A 21,938-nucleotide genomic window follows, 5' to 3' on the forward strand; every position below is an offset into this window, starting at 1 on the left:
AATTCATACAAAATGTTTTGTATTTGTTTCATAATAATTCATTGATACAAAATAGTTTCAAGCTTGCATAAATAAAATATAAAAGTTTCATTCATGTTTATGTTATTTATGTTTAGATATTATTAACTCTTTCCTTATATTAAATATAAATGTTCTACATTGTTTCAAAATGTTCTCATTATTTTAAATTGTTAAAAAAAATTACTATTATTTATAATATTTGTATAAACAATATTTTGTACTTCTTCATTTCAGCAATATTGTATTAAATAGCAAAATTAATAGTGTTAATCAATATTTATAGTGTCCATTAATTAATGGTTTTAATTAAAAAATTTTATTGATATATAAAAATCTAAATTAAAATTTTAATTTTATAAAATTAAAGCTAATATTAAAATAAAGAAACAAAGTGAAGGATGACAAAAAGTAAGAAGAATGATAATTTTAAAATAATACTCCCTCCGTCCCCCAAAATTCGTCCCGGTTTGACCGGGCACGGGTTTTAAGAAATATAATGAAAAGTGAGTTGAAAAAGTTAGTGGATTGTGAGACCTACTTTTATATATTAGTTTTATAATAAAATGTTAGTAGGAATGAGTTAGTGGAATATGGGGCCCACTACCAAAAATGGTAAAAGTGAAATGGGACAAATTTTGGGGGACGGCCGAAAATGGAAAGTTGGGACAAATTTTCAGGGACGGAGGGAGTATCAGATTTAGTACAAATAATATCATATATAAAAAGTTAAAAGTATAAAAAGACCAAATTATCCAGCACCCCAAAAGAGCATTTTCAGTTCAAAAAAGTCAAAAGGATCATTTTTTAGATAAATCCTTAGTCCAGAGATATATGGAGATATTTTTAAAGTCCAGGGACTATAGGCGAGATAAACCCCTAGTCCGGGGACTATTTTTGTAGTTCATTTTTATTTTAAATTGTTACAAAAAATTTATCATTATTTTAATATTTGTATACACAATTATTATTATTTTATATTCCGTAGGTCATGTATATAAAGAGTTAATGGCATTCAAATATATATTATTAATTTATTTATTACCTTTAAATCTTTTTCTAATTTTCCCCCGTGTCGTGAGGGTGTCCACTATAATGAGGCGCGGCTATAGCCGCGCTGGGGGAAAAAGCGGGGCGGAAGCGGGGCGGGTTATAGTGGGAAGGGTGTCCGGCGCGGGGGTGGACGCGGCGAGTGGGGCGAGATGCGGCGGACGCGCGATAGCCGTGTGCGCGGCGAGGACGCGGCGGGGGTGCAATAGCCGCGCCTATAGGCGCGGCGCCTATAGTGGAGACATTAGCCGCGGCGGTTGCATGCGATTTTTTATTATTTTTTTTTTCACTTCAATTCACCTATAAATACACCCCACTCCATTCATTATTTTCACACCATTCAAACACAACATCTATACAAATTTCTCTCACTACAATTTGGGGTCGGAAATGAACAATTTGTGGAGAGACAACTGGAATGCTCTGATTCAACAGGTGCAACACCAGGCCGCCCAGGAGGTAGCGGCCCGTTTGGCGGAGGAGGCGGAGGATGCGGAGGATCCGATCCCTCGCACCATTACTCATCGGCGGACAATCCCACGAGACCACGTCGGTGCTCACCAACGTTTAATGGATGATTACTTCGTGGATAACCCCCGTTATCCACCCGAGATATTCCGCCGGAGATTCAGGATGTCGCAGCGGCTGTTCAATTATATAGCGACGAATTTGGCGGAGCGTTACCGGTGCTTCACCCTCCGGCGTGATGCGGCTGGCCGGATCGGGCTGTCCACACAACAGAAGTGCACCGCTGCAATCCGACAGCTTGCCTACGCCGGACCAGCGGACATGTTCGATGAATACCTACAGATGGGTGAGACTACTGGCCTCACGGTGCTTAGGCAGTTCTGTAAGGGGATCCGGGAAATTTTCGGTGGGGAGTTTCTACGGAAGCCCAACCCGGATGAGTGTCAGCGCCTACTTGATATGCACGGGTCGGTGCACGGCTTCCCAGGAATGTTAGGAAGCATCGATTGCATGCATTGGGAGTGGAGGAACTGCCCCGTGGCATGGAAAGGCCAGTTCACTACTGGATTCAAAAGCAAACATCCAACGATGATACTGGAAGCCGTTGCGGACTACCGACTGAAGATCTGGCATGCGTATTTCGGCGTGGCAGGTTCGAACAACGACATCAATGTTCTTCAGTCGTCGCCTCTCTTCAACGAGGAGTGCCGGGGGGAGGGGCCAGAAATCAGCTTCGTAGCCAACGGTACGCAGTACAGTAGGGGCTACTATTTGGCAGATGGAATATATCCGCGGTGGCCCGTATTCGTGAAGACTGTCCGCCAACCGGTAGGACCGAAGAAACAATATTTTGCGCACAAACAAGAGAGTGCTAGGAAGGACGTTGAGCGGGCTTTTGGTGTCCTCCAATCGCGGTGGGCTATTATACGGTGTCCGGCACGAGTTTGGCACGAAGATGATGTCGCGAATATTATGTTAGCCTGCATCATATTGCATAATATGATAATAGAAGATGAAGGATTTGCGGCAGAGCGATGGGCGCCGGAAGAGGGTGCAAGTACAAGTCACGGTGTCGCCTCCGCGCCGATCCAGATGGGCGTACCACGGAGCAATGAATATTTGATCCAACGCTTCGCTGATATGCGCAGGACCACATCACATAACACAATGCAGGCCGATTTGATTGAAGAAGTGTGGGCACGTAGGGGAGGTGGTGGCGTTGTGTAAACTTGATAGTGATTTGTACTAGATTCAATGTAGTGTGTGATTTTAATTTTAAATATAATTTAGTGTGTAATCCTAATTTTAATTTTAATTTGTATTTTATTTTTATTTTTATTTTTTATTTTTATTTTTATTTTATTTTTAATTCGTATAGTCGGCTTCTTCTAATTACGTATAGCCCGATAAAGTTGTTCATAATTACTTGAAATATTATAAAATAAAAGTTGATTATAAAATTTTGGGGCTATTGGAGGTGTCCACCATAGTGGCGGACACAAAATTTTGGGGCTATGGACAACAAAATTGGGGCTATTGACAAAAACTGGGGCGGGGCTATTGGGCGTGTCCGCCTTATAGTGGACACTCTGACAATACACAGATACACTACCTCTAAGCACTTTTCGCCGCCGCCGCTCCGCCTTCTCCCTTCCTCTGCTTTCACTTCCACCGCCGGTTTCAGCAACCTAGACCACTTCTTCTACTCGCCGAGTTTGCAACCTACTTCAATTTCAATTTTCCCGAATCAAAGCTCCTCCTTTATCAATTTCAATGGAAGCCCAAAGTGTAGCCCTTCGAGGTTATATTCATGGAGCTCTCTCTTCCCTTCAATCCCGCAAAACCGATGCGCTGACGAAGTTCCCCAAGCCATTTTCTTCGGAAATTCGTTGCTCATTCCTATCAATTTGCTCGAGCACCAAGCGAACTCTACGGTGTAGAAGCAGCGTCGAGAAGATTGAATACAAAGGGGTTTTTGATACAGAAGAATCTAACCCTGAATCCAAAGTTAGCTTGAAAAAATTGGCGGTGTTCGTTTCCGGCGGAGGCTCCAATTTCAGGTCAATTTATGAGGCCACTATTAATGGTTCCATACACGGTCACATTGTTGTTCTGGTTACCAACAACCATGGTATTCATGCTTATCATTGGATTTTGTGTTCTTTTACGTTCTCAAATTAGGGCAAAAAAGATGCATTTTGTCATGCTGTTTAAGCTAACTTGATGAGGTTTCAAAGATGAATTACCCTTAACTCTTGAATAATGTTGGCAGATTGTGGAGGTGCGGAATATGCCCGTGGTAAGGGTATTCCTGTTATCCTTTTTCCTCCAAGGAAAGGGGCAGAAGAGGTTTTTTCTGCAGATGATCTTGTAACTGCATTGAGGTTTGGCTGAGTTGCTTTTTCAATGCAATGGAATTGTAAGAGTATGATGATTAAGCTTGTATCAAATGAAATAGATTGAAAAATGTATAGTGCCTATGGTTGTTATGCATATGCTAGTTCTCAAGTTTGAATGGTTTGATGATTTCCTTTACATTCCTTCTGAATTCCAAGTTTTTTTTGGAGAAACAGAACAACTTATTTCCATCACATGTGTAACTGTTCTTGCACTTATAGTTTAAGGATTGAGAGAAAGATGCTAAGACCTGCAATTGATCTAGTCTTGTTTTTTAATTGTCTTCTTTACTCACACTTTCTGCCATGTTAATTGCTATATTGATAAGAATCCTTTTGTTTTTACTCTTTCAACCTCATCTTTCGTGTGATACTATGAGTTACATTTCTGCAAATTTCAGCTGTGCTTTTTTTGTTGCGCAGATCCTACAATGTTGATTTTGTACTTTTAGCTGGTTATCTAAAGCTTATTCTTTTTTTGTTGCGCAGATCCTACAATGTTGATTTTGTACTTTTAGCTGGTTATCTCAAGCTTATTCCTACTGAGTTGATCAAAGCTTATCAAAAGGCCATACTGAATATTCATCCTTCGCTTCTTCCAGCATTCGGTGGAAAAGGGTATTACGGTATGAAGGTGCATAAAGCAGTAATTGCATCTGGAGCAAGGTATACAAAGCCCTTCCATTTTCCCTCTGTTCTATTTACTGGTTTGTCCCTTCCATTTTCCATCTGATCTATTTACTATTTAACGAACCTGCGTATACTACTCTCCCCTCTCAATTGACAGCCTGCATATTCTCAATATGATTCTGCAACAATTCTCTGGCCTTGCTTGCTTTGAAGGGTGTGTTACAAAAGTTATCTGACTTTATCAGACGTTTACTTTGCAAAAAAATTAAAACGGTGAATAACCAATGCCCTTGATAATGTGGTTGGAAGTGATTAAATGGAGAATCTATGCATCCCACCCAAGGAGATGAGATGTCCCTTCTTAATGTAATGACCTAGGAAGTTAATTGATTTTACCAAGATCCAACCTTTTATCCACTACAGTTACTATATGCCTTTTCTTGTGTTACTATATTTGTTAATTTGGGTTCCTGTGAGTTCTTAAATATGGTTGATGATGAATGACGTTGTGTTGGTTATTAAGCTTCTATGGCTTGTATAGATTAGCTCGTGAAAGTATATGCTGACACTACATGTTCTCCTTGTATTTACACAGGTATTCTGGCCCTACAGTTCACTATGTTGATGAGGAGTACGACACAGGTCGCATCCTTGCTCAAAGGGTAGTGCCTGTGCTCGCAAACGACACAGCCGAGGAGCTAGCTGCAAGAGTCCTTGTTGAGGTTTCCATAGATATAATTCATCATTCTCGTTTATCCTGATTATGTATTACTGTTGTTTTGTTGATACATGAGTCTGATTTGAATCAGGAGCATAAATTATATGTGGAGGTATGCTCAGCATTATGCGAGGAGCGAATCATCTGGAGAGAAGATGGTGTCCCTCTCATCCAATCCAAACATGACCCTAGTCACTATCTATAGCAAATCCAAGATTGTTTGGATTTTTGGTGAAATCAAACTTTTTCTTTTTTGGTAAGAATGCAGTGCTGTTTTATACCCTAAATCAGCAATTTTTGGAGTCAATTTACTTTGTCAACTTATTACAATTCAAGAAATTTCACATATATTGTAGTACCAACTTTCAAAGTGTTTCTGTGGTTGTTCCGCACCATTGTGGACACTCTAACAAACTCGGCGTGCACCCTCTTCCCAATCCTCCTCCCCGACCACCTCCATATCTTGTCCTCCCCTCTCTTCCACCCCATCAGCTCCACCGCCTCCTTCACCCCATTCCCCTCAACTGCTACCTTCTCCCCCCTCGTCCGAATCCTATCCCTCCCGCCTTCTCCAGCCTCCTACCCCTTATTCTGCAAAATCTATGCTCTCACAGTGTCCACGGGAAAGAGCCTCCAAAGACTGGCTAATTTCATCCAATGTACAAGATAATCACAAGAATGCATTTTGCCCAAGGTCATCAACCAATTCTCTGCAATGCAATAAAATTCAAGAACCCAAAAACTGACATTGCTTACTGGGTGAGAAAAACAAGAAATCTGAACCCTAGTTTCAATTTCATTCCACTTTTTATTGAAATTCCAAACACAATCACAACTACTCCTCAAAAACAGAAAAAAAAAACACAATTCATCTCAATTCCATAACCTAATCATAAAGAAAAAACTCAGAAAAACGAAATCTCAATCTCAAACCGCCTTGAGCAAATCCTCAGCACTGCTAACATTAAACGCGCCGCCATCCTCCAAATTGAGGACCTTCACAACGCCATCCTCCACGAACATAGCGTAGCGGCGCGACCTCACGCCAAGCCCAATCGGCTTGTCGCTCAAATCAAGCTCACACCCAATCGCCCTCGTGAAATCGCCGTTGCCGTCGCTAAGCAGCAGCACCTCCTCCCCAATCTTCAGATCCGCCTTCCACGCCTTCATCACGAAGGCGTCGTTGACGGAGACGCAGGCGATGGTGTCGACGCCCTTCGCTTTGAACTCCGCCGCCTTCTCCACGAATCCGGGGAGGTGCTTCTGCGAGCACGTCGGGGTGAAGGCCCCCGGCACGGCGACCAAAATTGCCTTCTTATTCGAAGTGAGGTCGGCGATTGAGACGGTCTGGAGCTCGTCGGACGCGTCGAGGTAGGATAGGGTGGCGTCGGGGAGCTTGTCGCCGACGGAGATGGTGGCGGAGATTTTGGGAAGGGCGGAGAAGCGGAGTGGTTGCGCGGGGAGGCGGCGGCGGTTGGTGAAGGGGAGGGAGAGAGGCTGTTTGAGGTTAAGGGAGGAGGAGCGGAAGAGGTGAGCGGTGGAGAATGAGGCGGTGGATGCGGTGGCTGCCGCCATTGCTGGTTGAGGAGAAGCGGTGGGGTTTTGGGCGGATATAAACGAGTGTATTCAGAATTTCACAGAGTAGAGTTATATAATGTGTGACAGAGGATGAATAAAATATCTTTATTGTAAATGTTTTATAATTCAAATTTCTAAAGCATTTCATGCTGCACTGAATATATTTATTTATTTTTATCACAAAATTCCAATTTTCTTTGTAATTTACGCTAAACAACAAATCTTAAAATTGGTGGCAGCTACCAAGTTTGACATTGTAAGTTGTAACAATAACAAGAGAGTATTCAATACTGGATGAGTAATCTATGTAAATTTGGATAAATAAAAAATCCATGATATTGGATATATTCACAATTATTCATACTTAATAAGTTTTATCGATTACATATAAATTATTGTTGATGTTTTACCAAAAGATACCATTCTCTTTATCATTATTCTTGATGTTTTAACCAAAAGAAGTCGTTTTCTTTGTGAATCAATGATATTATCGTCAAACTCATCATCCATAACTTTCATGTATAGTAATTTTTTTACCAATTTTATGACAAAAGTTCATTCTTGGGTTGATAGGATTTTTAATACTCCTACTAAAATACAATTTCGTGACAAAAGTTCAATCATGGGTTGATTGGCAAACAAATCTAATTGTACAGAATTTGACAAAATAGTAAAATATGTATTCTACTCCAAGTTGTACTGTGTATTAAATTTGGAGTGATGCTAAATGGCCATAATGTGGCCGGCCATAAAGAGTTAATTTAGTCCATTTACATGTATAAAAAAATTAGAATTACCGATATAAACTTATATGTGTGTGAATGAACTTGTGAGTTGATACTTATCTTTGAATTGCATTACGTAAAACACATTAATATCACGAATTACTGTATACGTTGAGCAACAATCAAGAAATGACAGTAGTAATAAGTTGAGCAAAAACTACGAAAGAGCAACACTAACATGTTGAGCAATATATAATGAAGATGATATAAAAGTAAAATCAAGTAGTATTAAACCAAAAATTTGAAAAAAAAATCAATTTTTTTTGTTATTTAATTAATTTATGGCTTGCCATAATGTGGCCGCATAGCATTATTCTTAAATTTGTGCATTTAAAATTAATTTTTGAAACATTGGAAGTCTATAAATTTAGTCTTAAATTTAGTTCAGCCGACTTGGGCTACCGCATTCAAAAAAGTCCATATTGACCTATAATGTAAGCCCAAATTCTATAAAGAATAGGTGGTTCCCTATAAAATTTCATTTCCCCACCTATATATAAATTATTTGAAAACTTAATTGCTATGATAATGATTCTAATAAATGAAAATGTTAACTGGCCAAAATTACACGATTACCGAACTAATCTCACTTGATTTTCATCACTATCTGATTTCAACAGTAATTTAGTTGTAAAATTTGAACTTGACACTCAACGCCATTACACACCAAAGAAAATCTAACAAGAAATGGTATGGATCACAAATTGTTTTCGTTCAGATTTATTGTTACATGTGTTCAGTCAATTGAATAAAAAGAGAGAACAATAAAAAGCTAAAGTGATTTCTGCGATTATAATTGATTGGATATATCATATTTTATACTGAGACCATTAAATTTTATTCGTTTAAACATTCTACAGTCAAGCCAAATGAACAAATTCTAATTTAAATATTTTGCCATTACAATTGATTAAATTTTATTCGTTTAAACATTCTACAGTCAAGCTAAATGAACAAATTCTAATTTAAATATTTTGCCATTACAATTGATTAAATTTTATTCGTTTAAACATTCTACAGTCAAGCTAAATGAACAAATTCTAATTTAAATATTTTGCCATTACAATTGATTGAACATTCTAATTTAAATATTCTGCGAATGGAGTAATATTTACAGAGCTGAATGAGTTAGTGGAACAATATTCACCGAGCTGAACGAGTTAGTGGAACGTGAAATGGAACCTACCACTATTTATAATAAAAGTGGATCAAAAGTTTATTAGCATTCATACTAAAATGAAAAACGGGACTCCTAATAAACAGGAAGGAAGTAACATTCTAGAAAGAAAGTAAATTCAGAAACCAACCCTTATATCTTGTTGTCCTTCCTGGGAGATTTCATTTGCATTCAACATTGATTTTAATGAATTTGTTGTGAATGATAAGAGTATAAGTAAGTATAAAAATGTGTTGAAAGTGAATTTTATGATTATAACGATTTAGAATGAATAAGTTCAACGTGGTTTTTAATAAAAATGAAGTAAATGGGTGTCCAAAATTATTGGGCTTTGATATGTGTAACATACTTTAATTATATTCGTGAATGTCATAGGTCACGATGCACCAGTCCATTACGTATTGGGCCTGGGCCCTGTTGTAGTTTCATTGGGCCGCCTAGCTTGGCCCAATATCGATTATGTTGTTCACCTAATTAATCTTCTAATTTAATACTACTAGTAGTACTTTAGTACTCCCTCCGTCCCAAGGAAGATGACCCCTTCCTTGGGCGGCATGGAGTTTTATGCAATTTTATTTTGTGTGTTAAGTGGAGAGAGTAAAGTAAGAGAGAGAATAAAGTAGAGAGAAAGGTGTTTCCATTTATAGTAACTGATTACATGCCTCGGTCGGCCGGTCCCACGGTAGTTAGTTGCCTCGTTTATTTTGAACACAAAATTTAAGAAAAACATTGTTGAATGATTAAGTATGAGTGTAAAAGGAGTCTCATTATGGACTTAACGTTTGGCCGATACCCTTCTTGTTAATTATTAGGAGTAGTTAACGTTGGGATCTCATCCCTTTAACTGGTTGAAGGTGTAGAAGGCATTTTGAGCTATGCAATAAGACCGTAAAAACAGCCGCAAAACCGGACGTACTGCTGCGACCCTTTTCGCGTAAGGTCTCAAATGGGACACGTATTGAGGAACGGGGAGAGTTTGTAAGCACACCCATCTCGGACATCAAATCCACCAAAAACAAAGGCTTGCATCAGCGACTTTTGTGAGATCATGGTTGACACAAAGCTATGGAGCATGTTATGGAATTTGGGGCAAAACTAAACTATCATTCTTGCTTCTACAAACTATCATTCTTGCTTCTACAAATTATCATTCTTGGTTCTACAAACTATCATTCTTGTAGTTGGAAACTATCATTCTATGAGTTTCAAGCTATCATTCTATGGGTTGTGGACAACTAATGAAGTGTTCAGGGACTGATGTGTAAAAGCTCAGGGTCTAATATGCAAATTCTTGTAATTTCTGTTTGAATTTTCCCTTCAAAACTTTGTATATAGAATGAGAGGAATTAGTTAGAGTCTCGGCTTCAGGGATCGAGCTGTGTAACTAACAAAAGTAAAAGAGAGTTCTTCATCTTGAGTTAGTTGGAATTCTTCCAGAGATTCAATAAAAGTTCTTCACCGTTTCTCCTTGAGTTCATAAATTCTTGGTTACTCATTTTCAATCAGCATTGCGTGTGTTGTTCTTATTCGTTCAAGTATTGATCTTGATTGTGCTCGAGATCTGAAATTGATAGCGTTGAGCTGCTGTTTACAGAGCAAATCTTGAAAAAATTGATACTTAGTAGTATCATATTAAACACAACATTTATGTATTCTTCTTGCTTCTCCACAACAAACATGAATGGATACTAGATTCATGATTCACAAAATGCACAGATATAACATTAACCACACCAAAAATGTTTATAGATAAAAACATCAAGATTCCAACCATCATATGACCACACAAACAAATTTGGAAGGCTTTCTTGTTTCTTACTTGCAACACAAATAATGTTTCCCTTTTGCTTTAACCAACTAACATAGAACACACACACACACACGGATCTCTATCACATAACATATTTAGGAAAAAATAATAATAGAAAAATGCATCTTTCCCAGTTTTGGGAGAAACCAATCTTAAATAACAAGAAAATCCTCAAGCATTGACTTGGATTAAGATATATTAATAAAAAAATTAGCCATTAGTTTTTCCCTTTTCAAACCACAACAAACACTAATGGAGTAACATGAAAACAAGGAACTCAAAGTCAAGATTGACTCAACAAAGCAACTGAAAGCCCATATCTTTGAGAAAACAGTACAAGTAATAAATAAAAGAATAAGAACTGCACTTCTTGATTATATTCTCTCCTCCATCCTACTTAAAGTGACTCGTTATCCTTTCTCGAACATTCAAGGTGACGAGTTTCCCCAAAACGGAAACATCACTTTTATCTACTTTATTCCTCGCCCCACTTCATTCTCTCCCCTCTTAAATTGCAAACATGAATAATGGCACCTGAGATACTATTGTTTCCGTAAAGTAGAGATTCAGAAACAGGTTTACGAATACCATCAATATCTAAGGGATGGCAACAATGAAGGCAATAATATACACATAAGTGGTTGTCTATAGTAGGGATCATCAAAACACCAATCGATCAATGTGAAGACGGTTTTAGGTACTGGTTATCTAGTTGTAGAAGCGACCCCATAGGCTTTCGCCGTCACGTGACTTGTTTTTCTTTCTCGGACTTTCTAGTTAAAGTGACATGTTTCTCGAAAAGGAAACATCACTTTATCTATTTTACTCTCTGCCCACTTAAGTTACAAAGCATGAATAATAACACCTAAAATAATATTGTTTCTACAAAGCTGAGATCCGAAAACCTCACTAATTACCATCAATATCTACTAGAGAAGCATAAATGAAGGCAAAAATCAATACAAAAGTTGCAGTCAATAAGGCTCACGGATACCATCCAATGTAACGACGATATTCAGTGCTGGTTATTAAGTTGCAAAAGCGACCTCATAGGCTTTCGTTTTCGCGTATATCTAAAATTGGAGTCTTTGTAAAATCTTGGTTTATTTAATCACCAAAACGCGTAAAGCACAACAACTCTGCATAAAATCTTGTGTCGAACATGAAACGGGCATAAGTATATATACAATTAAGACATGATAAGACGTGACATATATTGAGAAAGCAAGGTATGGGGCAGTTCACATGGCATCTTGGCCCATTTGGGAAGCGTGCGCATGTGCAAAACCTGCAGTGTGGCACACATACCCCCAACACACATATCCATTGTATATATAACTTTCTATTCTATATATATTGCTTCATTATTACATGATGATTAACCCACAGCTTATGTTACGGATCTTGCCTTGGCTTCCACCTACATTACTACATGCTCACATTCCTATATAACCACTCTACTCAACAGACAAATTAGGATCCACAAAATGGCTTCTTGGGTTAGAACAATCACTTCTCCATTCAGAAAAGCTTGTACTTTCTTCAACCAACCTCGAGACAAGAAGTCCCAACAAGGTACAACTGCTTTCGTCTCCTTCTTCTTGTTTTTTATCATACCACTGTTCGGATCTTGTCCGATCTCACCCGCATTTTGTAGTCGCCCGACAAGGCCTAGAGGCATTACTCGAATATCCGAATTTAACCAAAGTGCATTTTAAATTGCGAATTATATATATTCACATAAAGCACTTGGATAAAAATGAGACTAGGATTTTTCGTTTTTCGAGTTTTTTGGATTCTTTATGCAATTTTGAATTTTTCGATTCGGAATCACTTTTATAGAATTTTGGATATTTTTATTTAGGGTGAGTAAAAATATTTGAAATCCGATATCCAATTCGAACCAAACTGGATTTTAAATTGCAAAATCACATGAAAAAATTAGATTTGGATTTTTTTAGTGCAATTTTTAGTTTTCCGATTTGGATCGGGTTTAATGGCTTGGATTTTGGATTTCCGAACAATATGATTCAATTCATATTCATTTTTCACTGAATTTTGGATCAGATCGGATTAGGAGGAAATCCGAATGCTCGCCCCTTAGCCAGAGATCATTTGTATGACACAAAATAATAGATTTAGTGTTCTCACAATATTGAATTGATGATAATGTGTAGGGAGACAAGAAAAGTGCATCATGGATTTGCAAGGGGAAGTGATGGCTTGTGCTTATGAGGATGTGCAAGTCATGTGGTCTATTTTGGACAAGAACAAGCCCACCACATGCACTCTTACTTCATGATTTCACAACTCATACTAGAATTTAATAGGATGATTATTATCATTAACTTTTTACAAAAGAAAAGGAATTGTATATATATATTATGTATTGGAAATCGAAGTGTTTGTCTATGTGGCTGGATAAATGAAAAACAGCCCAAAGATGGATGTATTCTGGTTTAGACCTTTTTGATGCCTTTTTAATGGGCAAATTAAATCAACAGCCAATGGAAATATGGTTAGTTGATTTATTTTTCATTATTTTTTGTTTTTTAGGGACAATAGTTAGTAGTTTTTTTATTTGGCCATTTGATTGTGCTCTATAGTTTGGAGAATCCTTGTGATCAAGTGAATCATGGTGAGATTTATGATACGAAAGTATTGTTTTTGTGATGATAAAAAAGTCTCATTAATTAGTTTTCCCAATAGAGTAATGCTTTAATGACTTCAAATAATATGCTATGTACAATACTAGTACACATCAACATTGTTGTACTCGAGGGTTGTTGATACTCTTATTCTCTCTTCGTCTTGCTTTCATAGCATACCTTTTTGTAAATTAAATTAATGGATAGAATATAAATTTCACTTTTATAATCGATCTCATAATATTCTATTTACATAAAAAAAATATATGTATCGAATTAATCATTGTGATTGTGACCTACCCAAAATGACAAGTAAAGAAGGGCCTCTAATTAAATTATGAATAAAATTTACTTGAAACTATTTAAAATCCGTCTCCTAATAAATGCTACGGAGTATATATATATATATATAAATAGGGTCTTGTTAGGTTGAGATTTTTTAGCTTAATTGATAATTGAGATGCATTTTCAGCCACTCATTTTGAAATGTCAACTACAAGTAGATTATATCAACTAAGGGTATTATCGTCATTTCATTTCAATAGCCAGAATATCAAATGTCAACAACTAAAAAAAATTATTTTTTTATTTTTTTAAAATTTTTTAAAAAAAAATTTAATTTTTTTTTTAATTTTTTAAATTTTCACGCGATGTCAACTACGATGTGTAGCCTGCACATCAAATGTCAATAGCCCTGCACATCAAATGTCAATAGCCTGCACATCAAATGTCAACAGCTTATAGTTGATATTATATGTGTATAGGTGATATGAATCATATATGTAGTTGACATTATATATGTGCAGTTGACATGAATTGTATATGTAGTTGACATTATATGTGTGTAGTTGACATGAATTGTATATGTAGTTGACAAAAAAAATAAAAATAATAAAAAAAATAAAAAAACGAAAAAAAATTTAATTTTTTTTAAAAAAATAAAAAAATATTTATTAAATAAAATGTATGATGAAATTACCATTCTGCCCTTTCACAATTAATTAATGTAAAAATATTTTCCATGTGGTAAATTCTGGACCACTCATTTAATAAAAATGAGTGGCTAATAATGCATCTCAATTCTCAATTAGGCTAAAAAATCTCAATTGATCACAACCCTATATAAATATGTATATATGATATATGTACGTATATGAAACAAAATTATGTACGTATAGTTCAACTAATTAAATCGGATTGGCCTAAGTTGGATTTTGTTTTCATTAATCTGGATCTGACAAAGCTCTGTCGACTTTGTAAATGGACTCGACTGCATTTATTAATAATTGGAGGGCTTATTATTTATAAATTTTGTATTTTATAGTATTAGTTTTACAGTGTTGGGTGATTCTAGACTTGTACTGTATGAAATATTGTATTTATATTTAATAGATAAATATGCATGTTTTAGCTTATCTTATTGCAATTATTTTGAAGAAATAATAATTTAGAAATATATAAATAATAAGGGTACATATAATTAAATTACCGTATAAATAATTAAAAGCGAGGTTAATAATAGTGGAACTTATGAGGGCCGATCCTGGCATGGGCTTGGTTGCTTCTTGGCTGGTTTATGGGCCGCCTATGTATGGATCCTGGCATGGGCTCTGACTTATCATTTGACTGTGGGTGAGGACCTGAGTCGGCCCAGCCCATTTGACACATTTATATGCAAGCCCCTCATTTATATAAACTCATATTCTAACAAATGCATCTATGATATATATGTAACACAATTATATTTTAATGCATTCTTTATTTATAGTACTAAACTGTGTATTAATTCATTATTTTCTTGGTGGAGGAAATTATTATACGGAGATATTTAGCAAAGCAAATCATAAAATATGTGTAACACAAGTGTGTATAATGAACTCAAAATGACTAGTTCCATGCAATGTCTAGTATTATTTCGTTTATCTTCTTTTGAAAACTGGTTAGGTCCAAATGGGAAATATGTAGACTATTTCCATGCAACAAACTATTTCATTTATTTTTAATAATAATAATGATTATAAAAGCACTAATAATTACACATAATAATAGTAGCAGCAGCCGCCACTCCTGTTTTGTGAAAGAATTGAAAAATATACCATTTCTGTTTTGGAGTGTTATGCTATTTTGTCGGAGCACATAGTGGAAAAAATGAAGCCCCATTTACTTTCTTCATCTTTTAAAAATAACAATTTTGAAAACGACACAAAATAATACGTAATAAAATAAAAGAGATATAAAATGAAAAAAAATGGTTGAAGTTTTATTAGCAAAAAATCCAATATTGCAATAAATAAAAACTTACCAAAAATGGAAGTAGACTAATTTTATTAGACAAACCAAGATAGAAAAAAAAGACTATGTTTACGGGACAGAAGGAGTATTACTTTATCCATTTCAATCAAAACAACCATTTTTATGATGTTGAATTTCATACAACGCTTTGAGTTGAGCGTAACAAAAAAAGCTTATAACTTTGTTGAAATTCCAAGGTGCTTTCAATAGGGCAAAATTATCAAAAAAAAATCATTAAGTTTGGTCATTTTCTAATCAATAGGTTCAATCCCACTGTTTTAAAAAATAAATTACTTCAATATATCACAACTTTAACATTTTTTCCAATATTCTATGATCACATATTTGAGAAAAATGAAATCTATACGGTTAGTTAGCCAAGTCTATAAATATATATGTGTCCATGTCAATAAACTAAACACATAGTATGATACAAACATTTTCCACCATGACACAATTGGAAAAAATGTTTTTAAAATTGCAAAATTGACAAGAAATTAATGGAACTTAATAATTTTTCTAGGAATTTGTCCTTTTGGATACAATAACTTGTTTAGATTTGAATAAAGTAACAAATAATAAGTCACACTAACTTCTCTCTCAATAAAACATGGCTCTAACATAATGAAAATTCAAGATCAGACTAATAAGCTGAGATACTTGATCATTTTCAGCAAGGATGAGTAATCAAAGTTCAAAGTGAAACAGAGTCATCAACAAAAGAGTAAAGACAGAAAAACGTCTCTGATTTCTAAAATATAAGAGGCTAGAGCTAACTTAAGCAGTTCGTTTTCGACATCCGAAACATGAGTACCTGCGATCAGTGCTCGTCCATGGACACTGAAATGTTAATGTCGGGGTAGGCTCTGTGGTGATCAGCTCCGTTCCAATCAGCAGTATTGTCAGTAGACGCGGAGTTTGGCTGGTCTTTATTGCTTAAGCTGTTGTCGGCCTCTCCCGGGTACTGTGATGGCGGGTTGGGATAGATGTTCGTCTCTGGTGGCGCCTGTGATATTGGCGTCGCTGCAGTCACAGTGGCGGGAGGGCAGTGGGCGGCTGGGGCCATCCTTGGCTCGCTCTGCGGCTTCCTTTTCTGCATCTTGAAACCGTTTGGCACGAAGCTCCCGACCACAATCTGATGCGTGTTTCGACTTTTCAAGAACTAAGAAGAAAATAAAATAGTGATTTAAGCAGATAAAAGGGAAGAGTGGTGACCTGGATTGGATTGGCTGCCATGAGCAGACCTGCGACGCCACCACCTATCACGCGACCATCGGGGCTAGCTAGTGAAACACTTAGTCCGCCAGATCGGCTTTTTATGCCACCGTTGTCAGAAACGGTATATGATCCCGTTAGGGTTAAAATCTCGAAACGCCCCTGCATCAGTTCAAGGTTTCAGTTGACAAGCAATAAACACACCAATCGGAGGACAAAGGTACGGGGCAAATCTTGAAGGCTCGGGGCTTATAATTCATTACCAGAAAAATACAGCAAGATCATCATCCACACACCCAAAAGGTAATGCAATGCTTAGAATCAAATGAAGCACAAAACAATATGTATGCTTCTAATTGCAGAAAGGTAACTTTGCACAAGTACGTTTCTCAACAACGAACAAGCCCGGATACTAGATTGACCGTTCACAAAATGCACATCTCCAACATCAAGAAGACCAAAAACATAAGAACATGAAGATCCCAACAATCATATGACAAGCACAAGGAAACCTTGTCAACGACATTCGATGCTCAAATCAGCATACGTTTGGATGACTTTCTCGACTCTTATAACACAAAGAATGTTTCCCTATGCTTCAACCAAGCAAGACATCTCATCACAGTAAAGCATACAAAAACTACATGAAATCAATCGCGGATGAGGAGCGTTATATATACCTCGTATGTGAGTAGGCCACCAGACGTGCCGGGCTGGCGAAGGGTGACATTGGAGACAGATCCATTGGCAGAGAGAACACAGATCCCTCTGTGACCCTTCTGAGCAAAGGTGAGTATCTTCCCAGCAACATCCTGTAACATATAACTAATACTTAGTCCAAACTGTAACATAGATTATCCGAGATTCGACATCCATTTCATTACCTCTCCTGTGTGTACAGTCACAACATGCGGCGTGAAATCCCCGCCTGCTGTGTTTGCAAACAATTCACCTGCAATTTGCAAGAACCCTGGTTTAAAAATTGCACCTTTCCCAGTTTTGGAGAGAGAAAACCAGTCAAAACAACAAGAGTAAAAATCCTAAGATATTTAATCTGCAATCAAAGCATATGCTATTGCTAGCACTATGGCCTGTTTGGTTTCCTAGTTTAGTCAAGAAAAATTCTTCATCTCAAAACACACACAATATCTTAATCTCACGTGTCAAGTTAAGCAAATCAAACGAGACCTAATATAAATGGATAGAGATTAAAAATGAAAAAAGGAAATCAAAACCCAAGTTTAAAAATTGCATCTTCTCTAGTTTTGGAGAGAGAAAACCAGCCTAAAATAACAAGAGTAGATATCTAGAGATATTTAATCTGCAATCAAATAGAAAAAGATTAGGGATTAATTTTCCCCATTTCAAGGAAACATGAAAAAATAGGAAATCAAAGTAAAGATTGACCCAAGAATCCAGCTGAAAAAAGTTCATATCTTTGAGGGGAAAAATCATCAAAATATATAAATTAACAAAAAATAAAATAAAAAACAAAACAAAAAATTGGAGTTTCAAGATTAAAAAAAAAATCACCTAAAGAGGCAAGAATTTGCCAGTTTCCGGCAGCGGCGGAGTGTTTCCCGCGGCCTCTTTTGGGGCCGGAGTTGTCAAACGAGCGCGGCGTTGAGAGAGTGAAACCCGCGGCGGCGTTCATCGCCGTCGGCGACCTGATATACGCCGGATTCAAGTTCCCGTCGGCGTCATACTTCCTCGGCCTCCCTCTCTTCTTCTTCCCCAAATCCCCATTCCCACCACCCCCCACGCGCCTCAATTCCTCCCCCTCCGCCGCCCATAACCGCCGGGGTGCCGCCATCAACCACCACTCCGCCGCCCACAACCTCCAGCGCCGCAGCTGGAGCCTTCTCCGCACCTACACCTAAATCCATGCTCACCACCTCCGGCAATATCCCACCACCGGCGCCGCCGTGAACGACATAATCCGCCGCACTCAGCGGCGGCGAATCGGAGTCGTGATTGCCACTGAAGGAGCCGGAATCCGTGCTCTCTCTGTCTTCAGCCTCCATCAAAATCAAGTCTTTTTAAACTTGGGCTGCGAATTAAGCAAGCAAACAACAGAAATGAAGAAAAAGATTTGAATTTTTTTTTTTTGAAAGATTGGTAGGTGGAAACAAATGGCGCCACAAAGATTTCAATTGCTGCCTTCAATTTTTTTACAGCTTTAGAGAAATTTTGTAAAGTTGAGTGTTCCCTCCATTAATGGGGTTGAAAGCTTTGAGGAAAGAGAGAAATTAAAACCAATATTTGTCTTTTGTCTGCAACTTTTCTCTGTAAAAGTAGAAGCTATATTATTCTTTTTTTTCTTTTTCACTTAATTATATATAAATAATTTGAGTGATTTGTTTGCTAATGTGGAGATTACGATACACTAAATTATGTTTAGATTTTTAATTTTGTTTTACCTAACTCATGTTTGGTATAATTTCATTTTAGAATAAAAATAAGGAATTAATTAATTCGGAGATCCATTTTTGAGGGAACATATTCTTTAGATTATTTCAAATTTTTTTCCAAATTAATTTTTTGAAATCGAAATCCCTTGTGATATGCTTCGTATTACTTTAGTAATTTTTGTTTAATTGTAATGGATTCATTTATTTTTTAAAAGGAACAAATTCATTCATGTTTTATTGGTGGGTATAGTTATCAGATCTTTTTTTTATTTTATTCGGCGTGTAATCGGCATAGTGTTATACCGAAAGTAGTACTAGTACCTAATTTAATTGGTAGTCTCCTTTTCTTGGATATTATTTAGGCAAGTATACAATTTTTTCTACATTTTTTCGATAATAATAATCTTTTAAATACACAATCAAATTACTATTTTAGTAAGTAGATTCATATGTTTTTTTCTTTGACGTTTAATGTGAAACTATAATATCCGAATATTTTTACTTCTATTGTGTTTGACAAGTGTATATGGGTGACGAATTAAAATATAAAATTAATGTGGGATATTGACATAGATGAAATGATTATATGGTTTTCATTTCAAAGAACAAATAAATTACGTAAGTATTTTGATGTACGCATTTGACATTTTCTCTAATGTTTAAATAAATATTACAAGTACTTTTTAAGAAACAAACAACATCGGTCATTTATATTTTCATTCAATTACTAATATTCTAAACAAGTTTTTGTACGATTTTTTCACGTGCGCCTGTGTAAAGTTGCTAGAAAAAATAGAGATAATAAAATAAATTCCTTTGAAATTAGGATATTTGCACGTTAGAAATTGGCGACATAAAATACTCTACCGAATCTTGTATAGTTGGACATTTTATTGAAAATGATGAAAGTTGGAAACATTTAATGGAATACGATGAAAATTGTGAATACTCTAAGTTGTAAAAAGAATCTATACTCTGTTGTAAATTAGTATTTTTCCGCTATAATTCATAACTATAATACTTTCGGTTATGAATTAGTGTTTTTTTTTTTTGCAATAATTTTAACTTTGTGGTGTCTTATTTGTGCAATAGTCCAATTCATACCTTAACATACATGTAGAGGTTTAAATTATTATTTTTAGCTATAACTCACAATTTTGAAAATTTTCAAATTGGTTGATTTTTAGCTTTTATTTGGGCAAAATACGTAAGAATATAATTAGTTTGATAAATTAACTCTTTTTTGTGTGTTTTAAAAGCTGGTTTTTTTTACAGCGCTAGTGATTTATGGTTTGGTGGATAGGAAAAGAATAAGATCGAAAGATTATATTGCTTTGTTTTGAATTTAAGCGTGTCTAAATTTTCCTACTTTTCCAAAGAAGTAATATTCCTATCAATCATTATTATAAGTATCTACTACTACTATTTCATAGTATACAACATTATTCCCAAAGCTCTATTGTTTTCATCCTTAATAATTTATGGAATTTGAATTTATGTTTTATGTTCATTTATTCAAATCTTGCAGAGATAATTGAAAATGCCGTTTCAAGTTTGAATATTTAAAACTGATATTGGTTCAATAAAGTACTTTAATTAAAATAATAAATTATTTTTTATCAGTTAAATAAATCGTAAATCTATATTATCTGCAGTCTACACAGTGAAGAAGACTATTTTTCCCTCAATTTCCCCACTAATTTCACACGTAACCTAAGCTCTAATTTTGAGGATACTATGGTCTCCACCTTAGGTTATAGTCCTACAATATTTATCTTTGTTATAACATTCCTCTATTTTGAAGGATAAAAGGTATTTACCCTAATGTTTACTACTCCAAATTTTAAGTTTGATAACCACATCATTTGAGTAAAAGTTAAATATATATTTTTATGAAAGTTTATATATATATATATATATATATATATATATATATTGAAATTTATTCGTATTCTTATCATGATATAATTAAATTTTTTCCCGTGTATGAAATGCAACAATGCTTGCAAATATGAGAAATCAATGAAGGAAACACTATTAAAAAAAATTGCAAAATTCATAGACTAAATAAAATCTTAATCGGTTTTTCTGGTTCATTCCGATTATAGTGAAAAACAAAAATGCCTTGAGTATTATTTATAAATATATAAATTCTTTTAATGCTAATAATAAAAAAACACATTTTCCTTATCTTCCCAATCGTATAGTCACGAGAAAAAATAGATATGCACGACAATAAAACAAAAAAAATATGTGTATCGATTTTGATCTATATTTTGTAGCATATTAATGTATGAATAATTTATTTTGTCGCAAATGATGTCTATTCATTCATCTCTATGAGTGCATAATATATTAACAAGTAGTCTATATTTTTTAAAATTGATTAAATATGCTAGACAACCGTTTTATTGTCCATAGAATTAAAGCTGCGTGATTTTTCAAAATTTACATAATTTTAGTATTTTATTTAATGTCATTAATTTAATGGATCATAATATTATAATGGGCGACGAGAACTACTCCGTTGGGAGTGTAATTAATAGCAATGAATGGATTGAGTAATTGATTCATTATATAATGGCCTAATGTAACATCAATCAATCTTATAATAATCTTGTCTCTTTTTAATTATTTAAAGTTTAGAATTTTAAGGTGAGAAATAATCTTTAAAGATATGATTCATAAATAGGTCATAAATAGACTACGTTACAGATCACTGTTTATTGCATGTTTTGCAAC

At 35.5% G+C, this 21,938-nt stretch overlaps 3 protein-coding genes and 1 pseudogene across 3 annotated transcripts; 2 read left to right on the forward strand and 2 right to left on the reverse strand.

Moving 5' to 3' along the window:
• Nucleotides 1-3,158: 3,158 nt before the first annotated feature.
• Nucleotides 3,159-5,642, forward strand: LOC121785808 (phosphoribosylglycinamide formyltransferase, chloroplastic-like). Its single transcript, XM_042184252.1, has 5 exons — nt 3,159-3,667; nt 3,809-3,920; nt 4,422-4,598; nt 5,158-5,284; nt 5,372-5,642. Exons 1-5 carry the CDS (start codon nt 3,310-3,312, stop codon nt 5,483-5,485), a joined length of 888 nt encoding a protein of 295 aa, XP_042040186.1. The 5' UTR covers nt 3,159-3,309; the 3' UTR covers nt 5,486-5,642.
• A 411-nt stretch (nt 5,643-6,053) lies between these two features.
• On the reverse strand, nt 6,054-6,952 carry LOC121785809 (peroxiredoxin-2E-1, chloroplastic-like). The gene has a single exon (XM_042184253.1). The coding sequence runs from the start codon at nt 6,853-6,855 to the stop codon at nt 6,208-6,210; it is 648 nt and encodes a 215-aa protein (XP_042040187.1). The 5' UTR covers nt 6,856-6,952; the 3' UTR covers nt 6,054-6,207.
• A 5,067-nt stretch (nt 6,953-12,019) lies between these two features.
• On the forward strand, nt 12,020-13,313 carry LOC121786950. Its single transcript, XM_042185542.1, has 2 exons — nt 12,020-12,205; nt 12,808-13,313. The coding sequence occupies exons 1-2, from the start codon at nt 12,118-12,120 to the stop codon at nt 12,930-12,932; spliced, it is 213 nt and encodes a 70-aa protein (XP_042041476.1). The 5' UTR covers nt 12,020-12,117; the 3' UTR covers nt 12,933-13,313.
• Nucleotides 13,314-16,208: 2,895 nt separating this feature from the next.
• LOC121787989 lies at nt 16,209-19,080 on the reverse strand (annotated as a pseudogene).
• Nucleotides 19,081-21,938: the final 2,858 nt, after the last annotated feature.

Source organism: Salvia splendens, chromosome 22 (genome assembly GCF_004379255.2).
Source record: "Salvia splendens isolate huo1 chromosome 22, SspV2, whole genome shotgun sequence".
Classification (NCBI taxonomy): domain Eukaryota; kingdom Viridiplantae; phylum Streptophyta; class Magnoliopsida; order Lamiales; family Lamiaceae; genus Salvia; species Salvia splendens.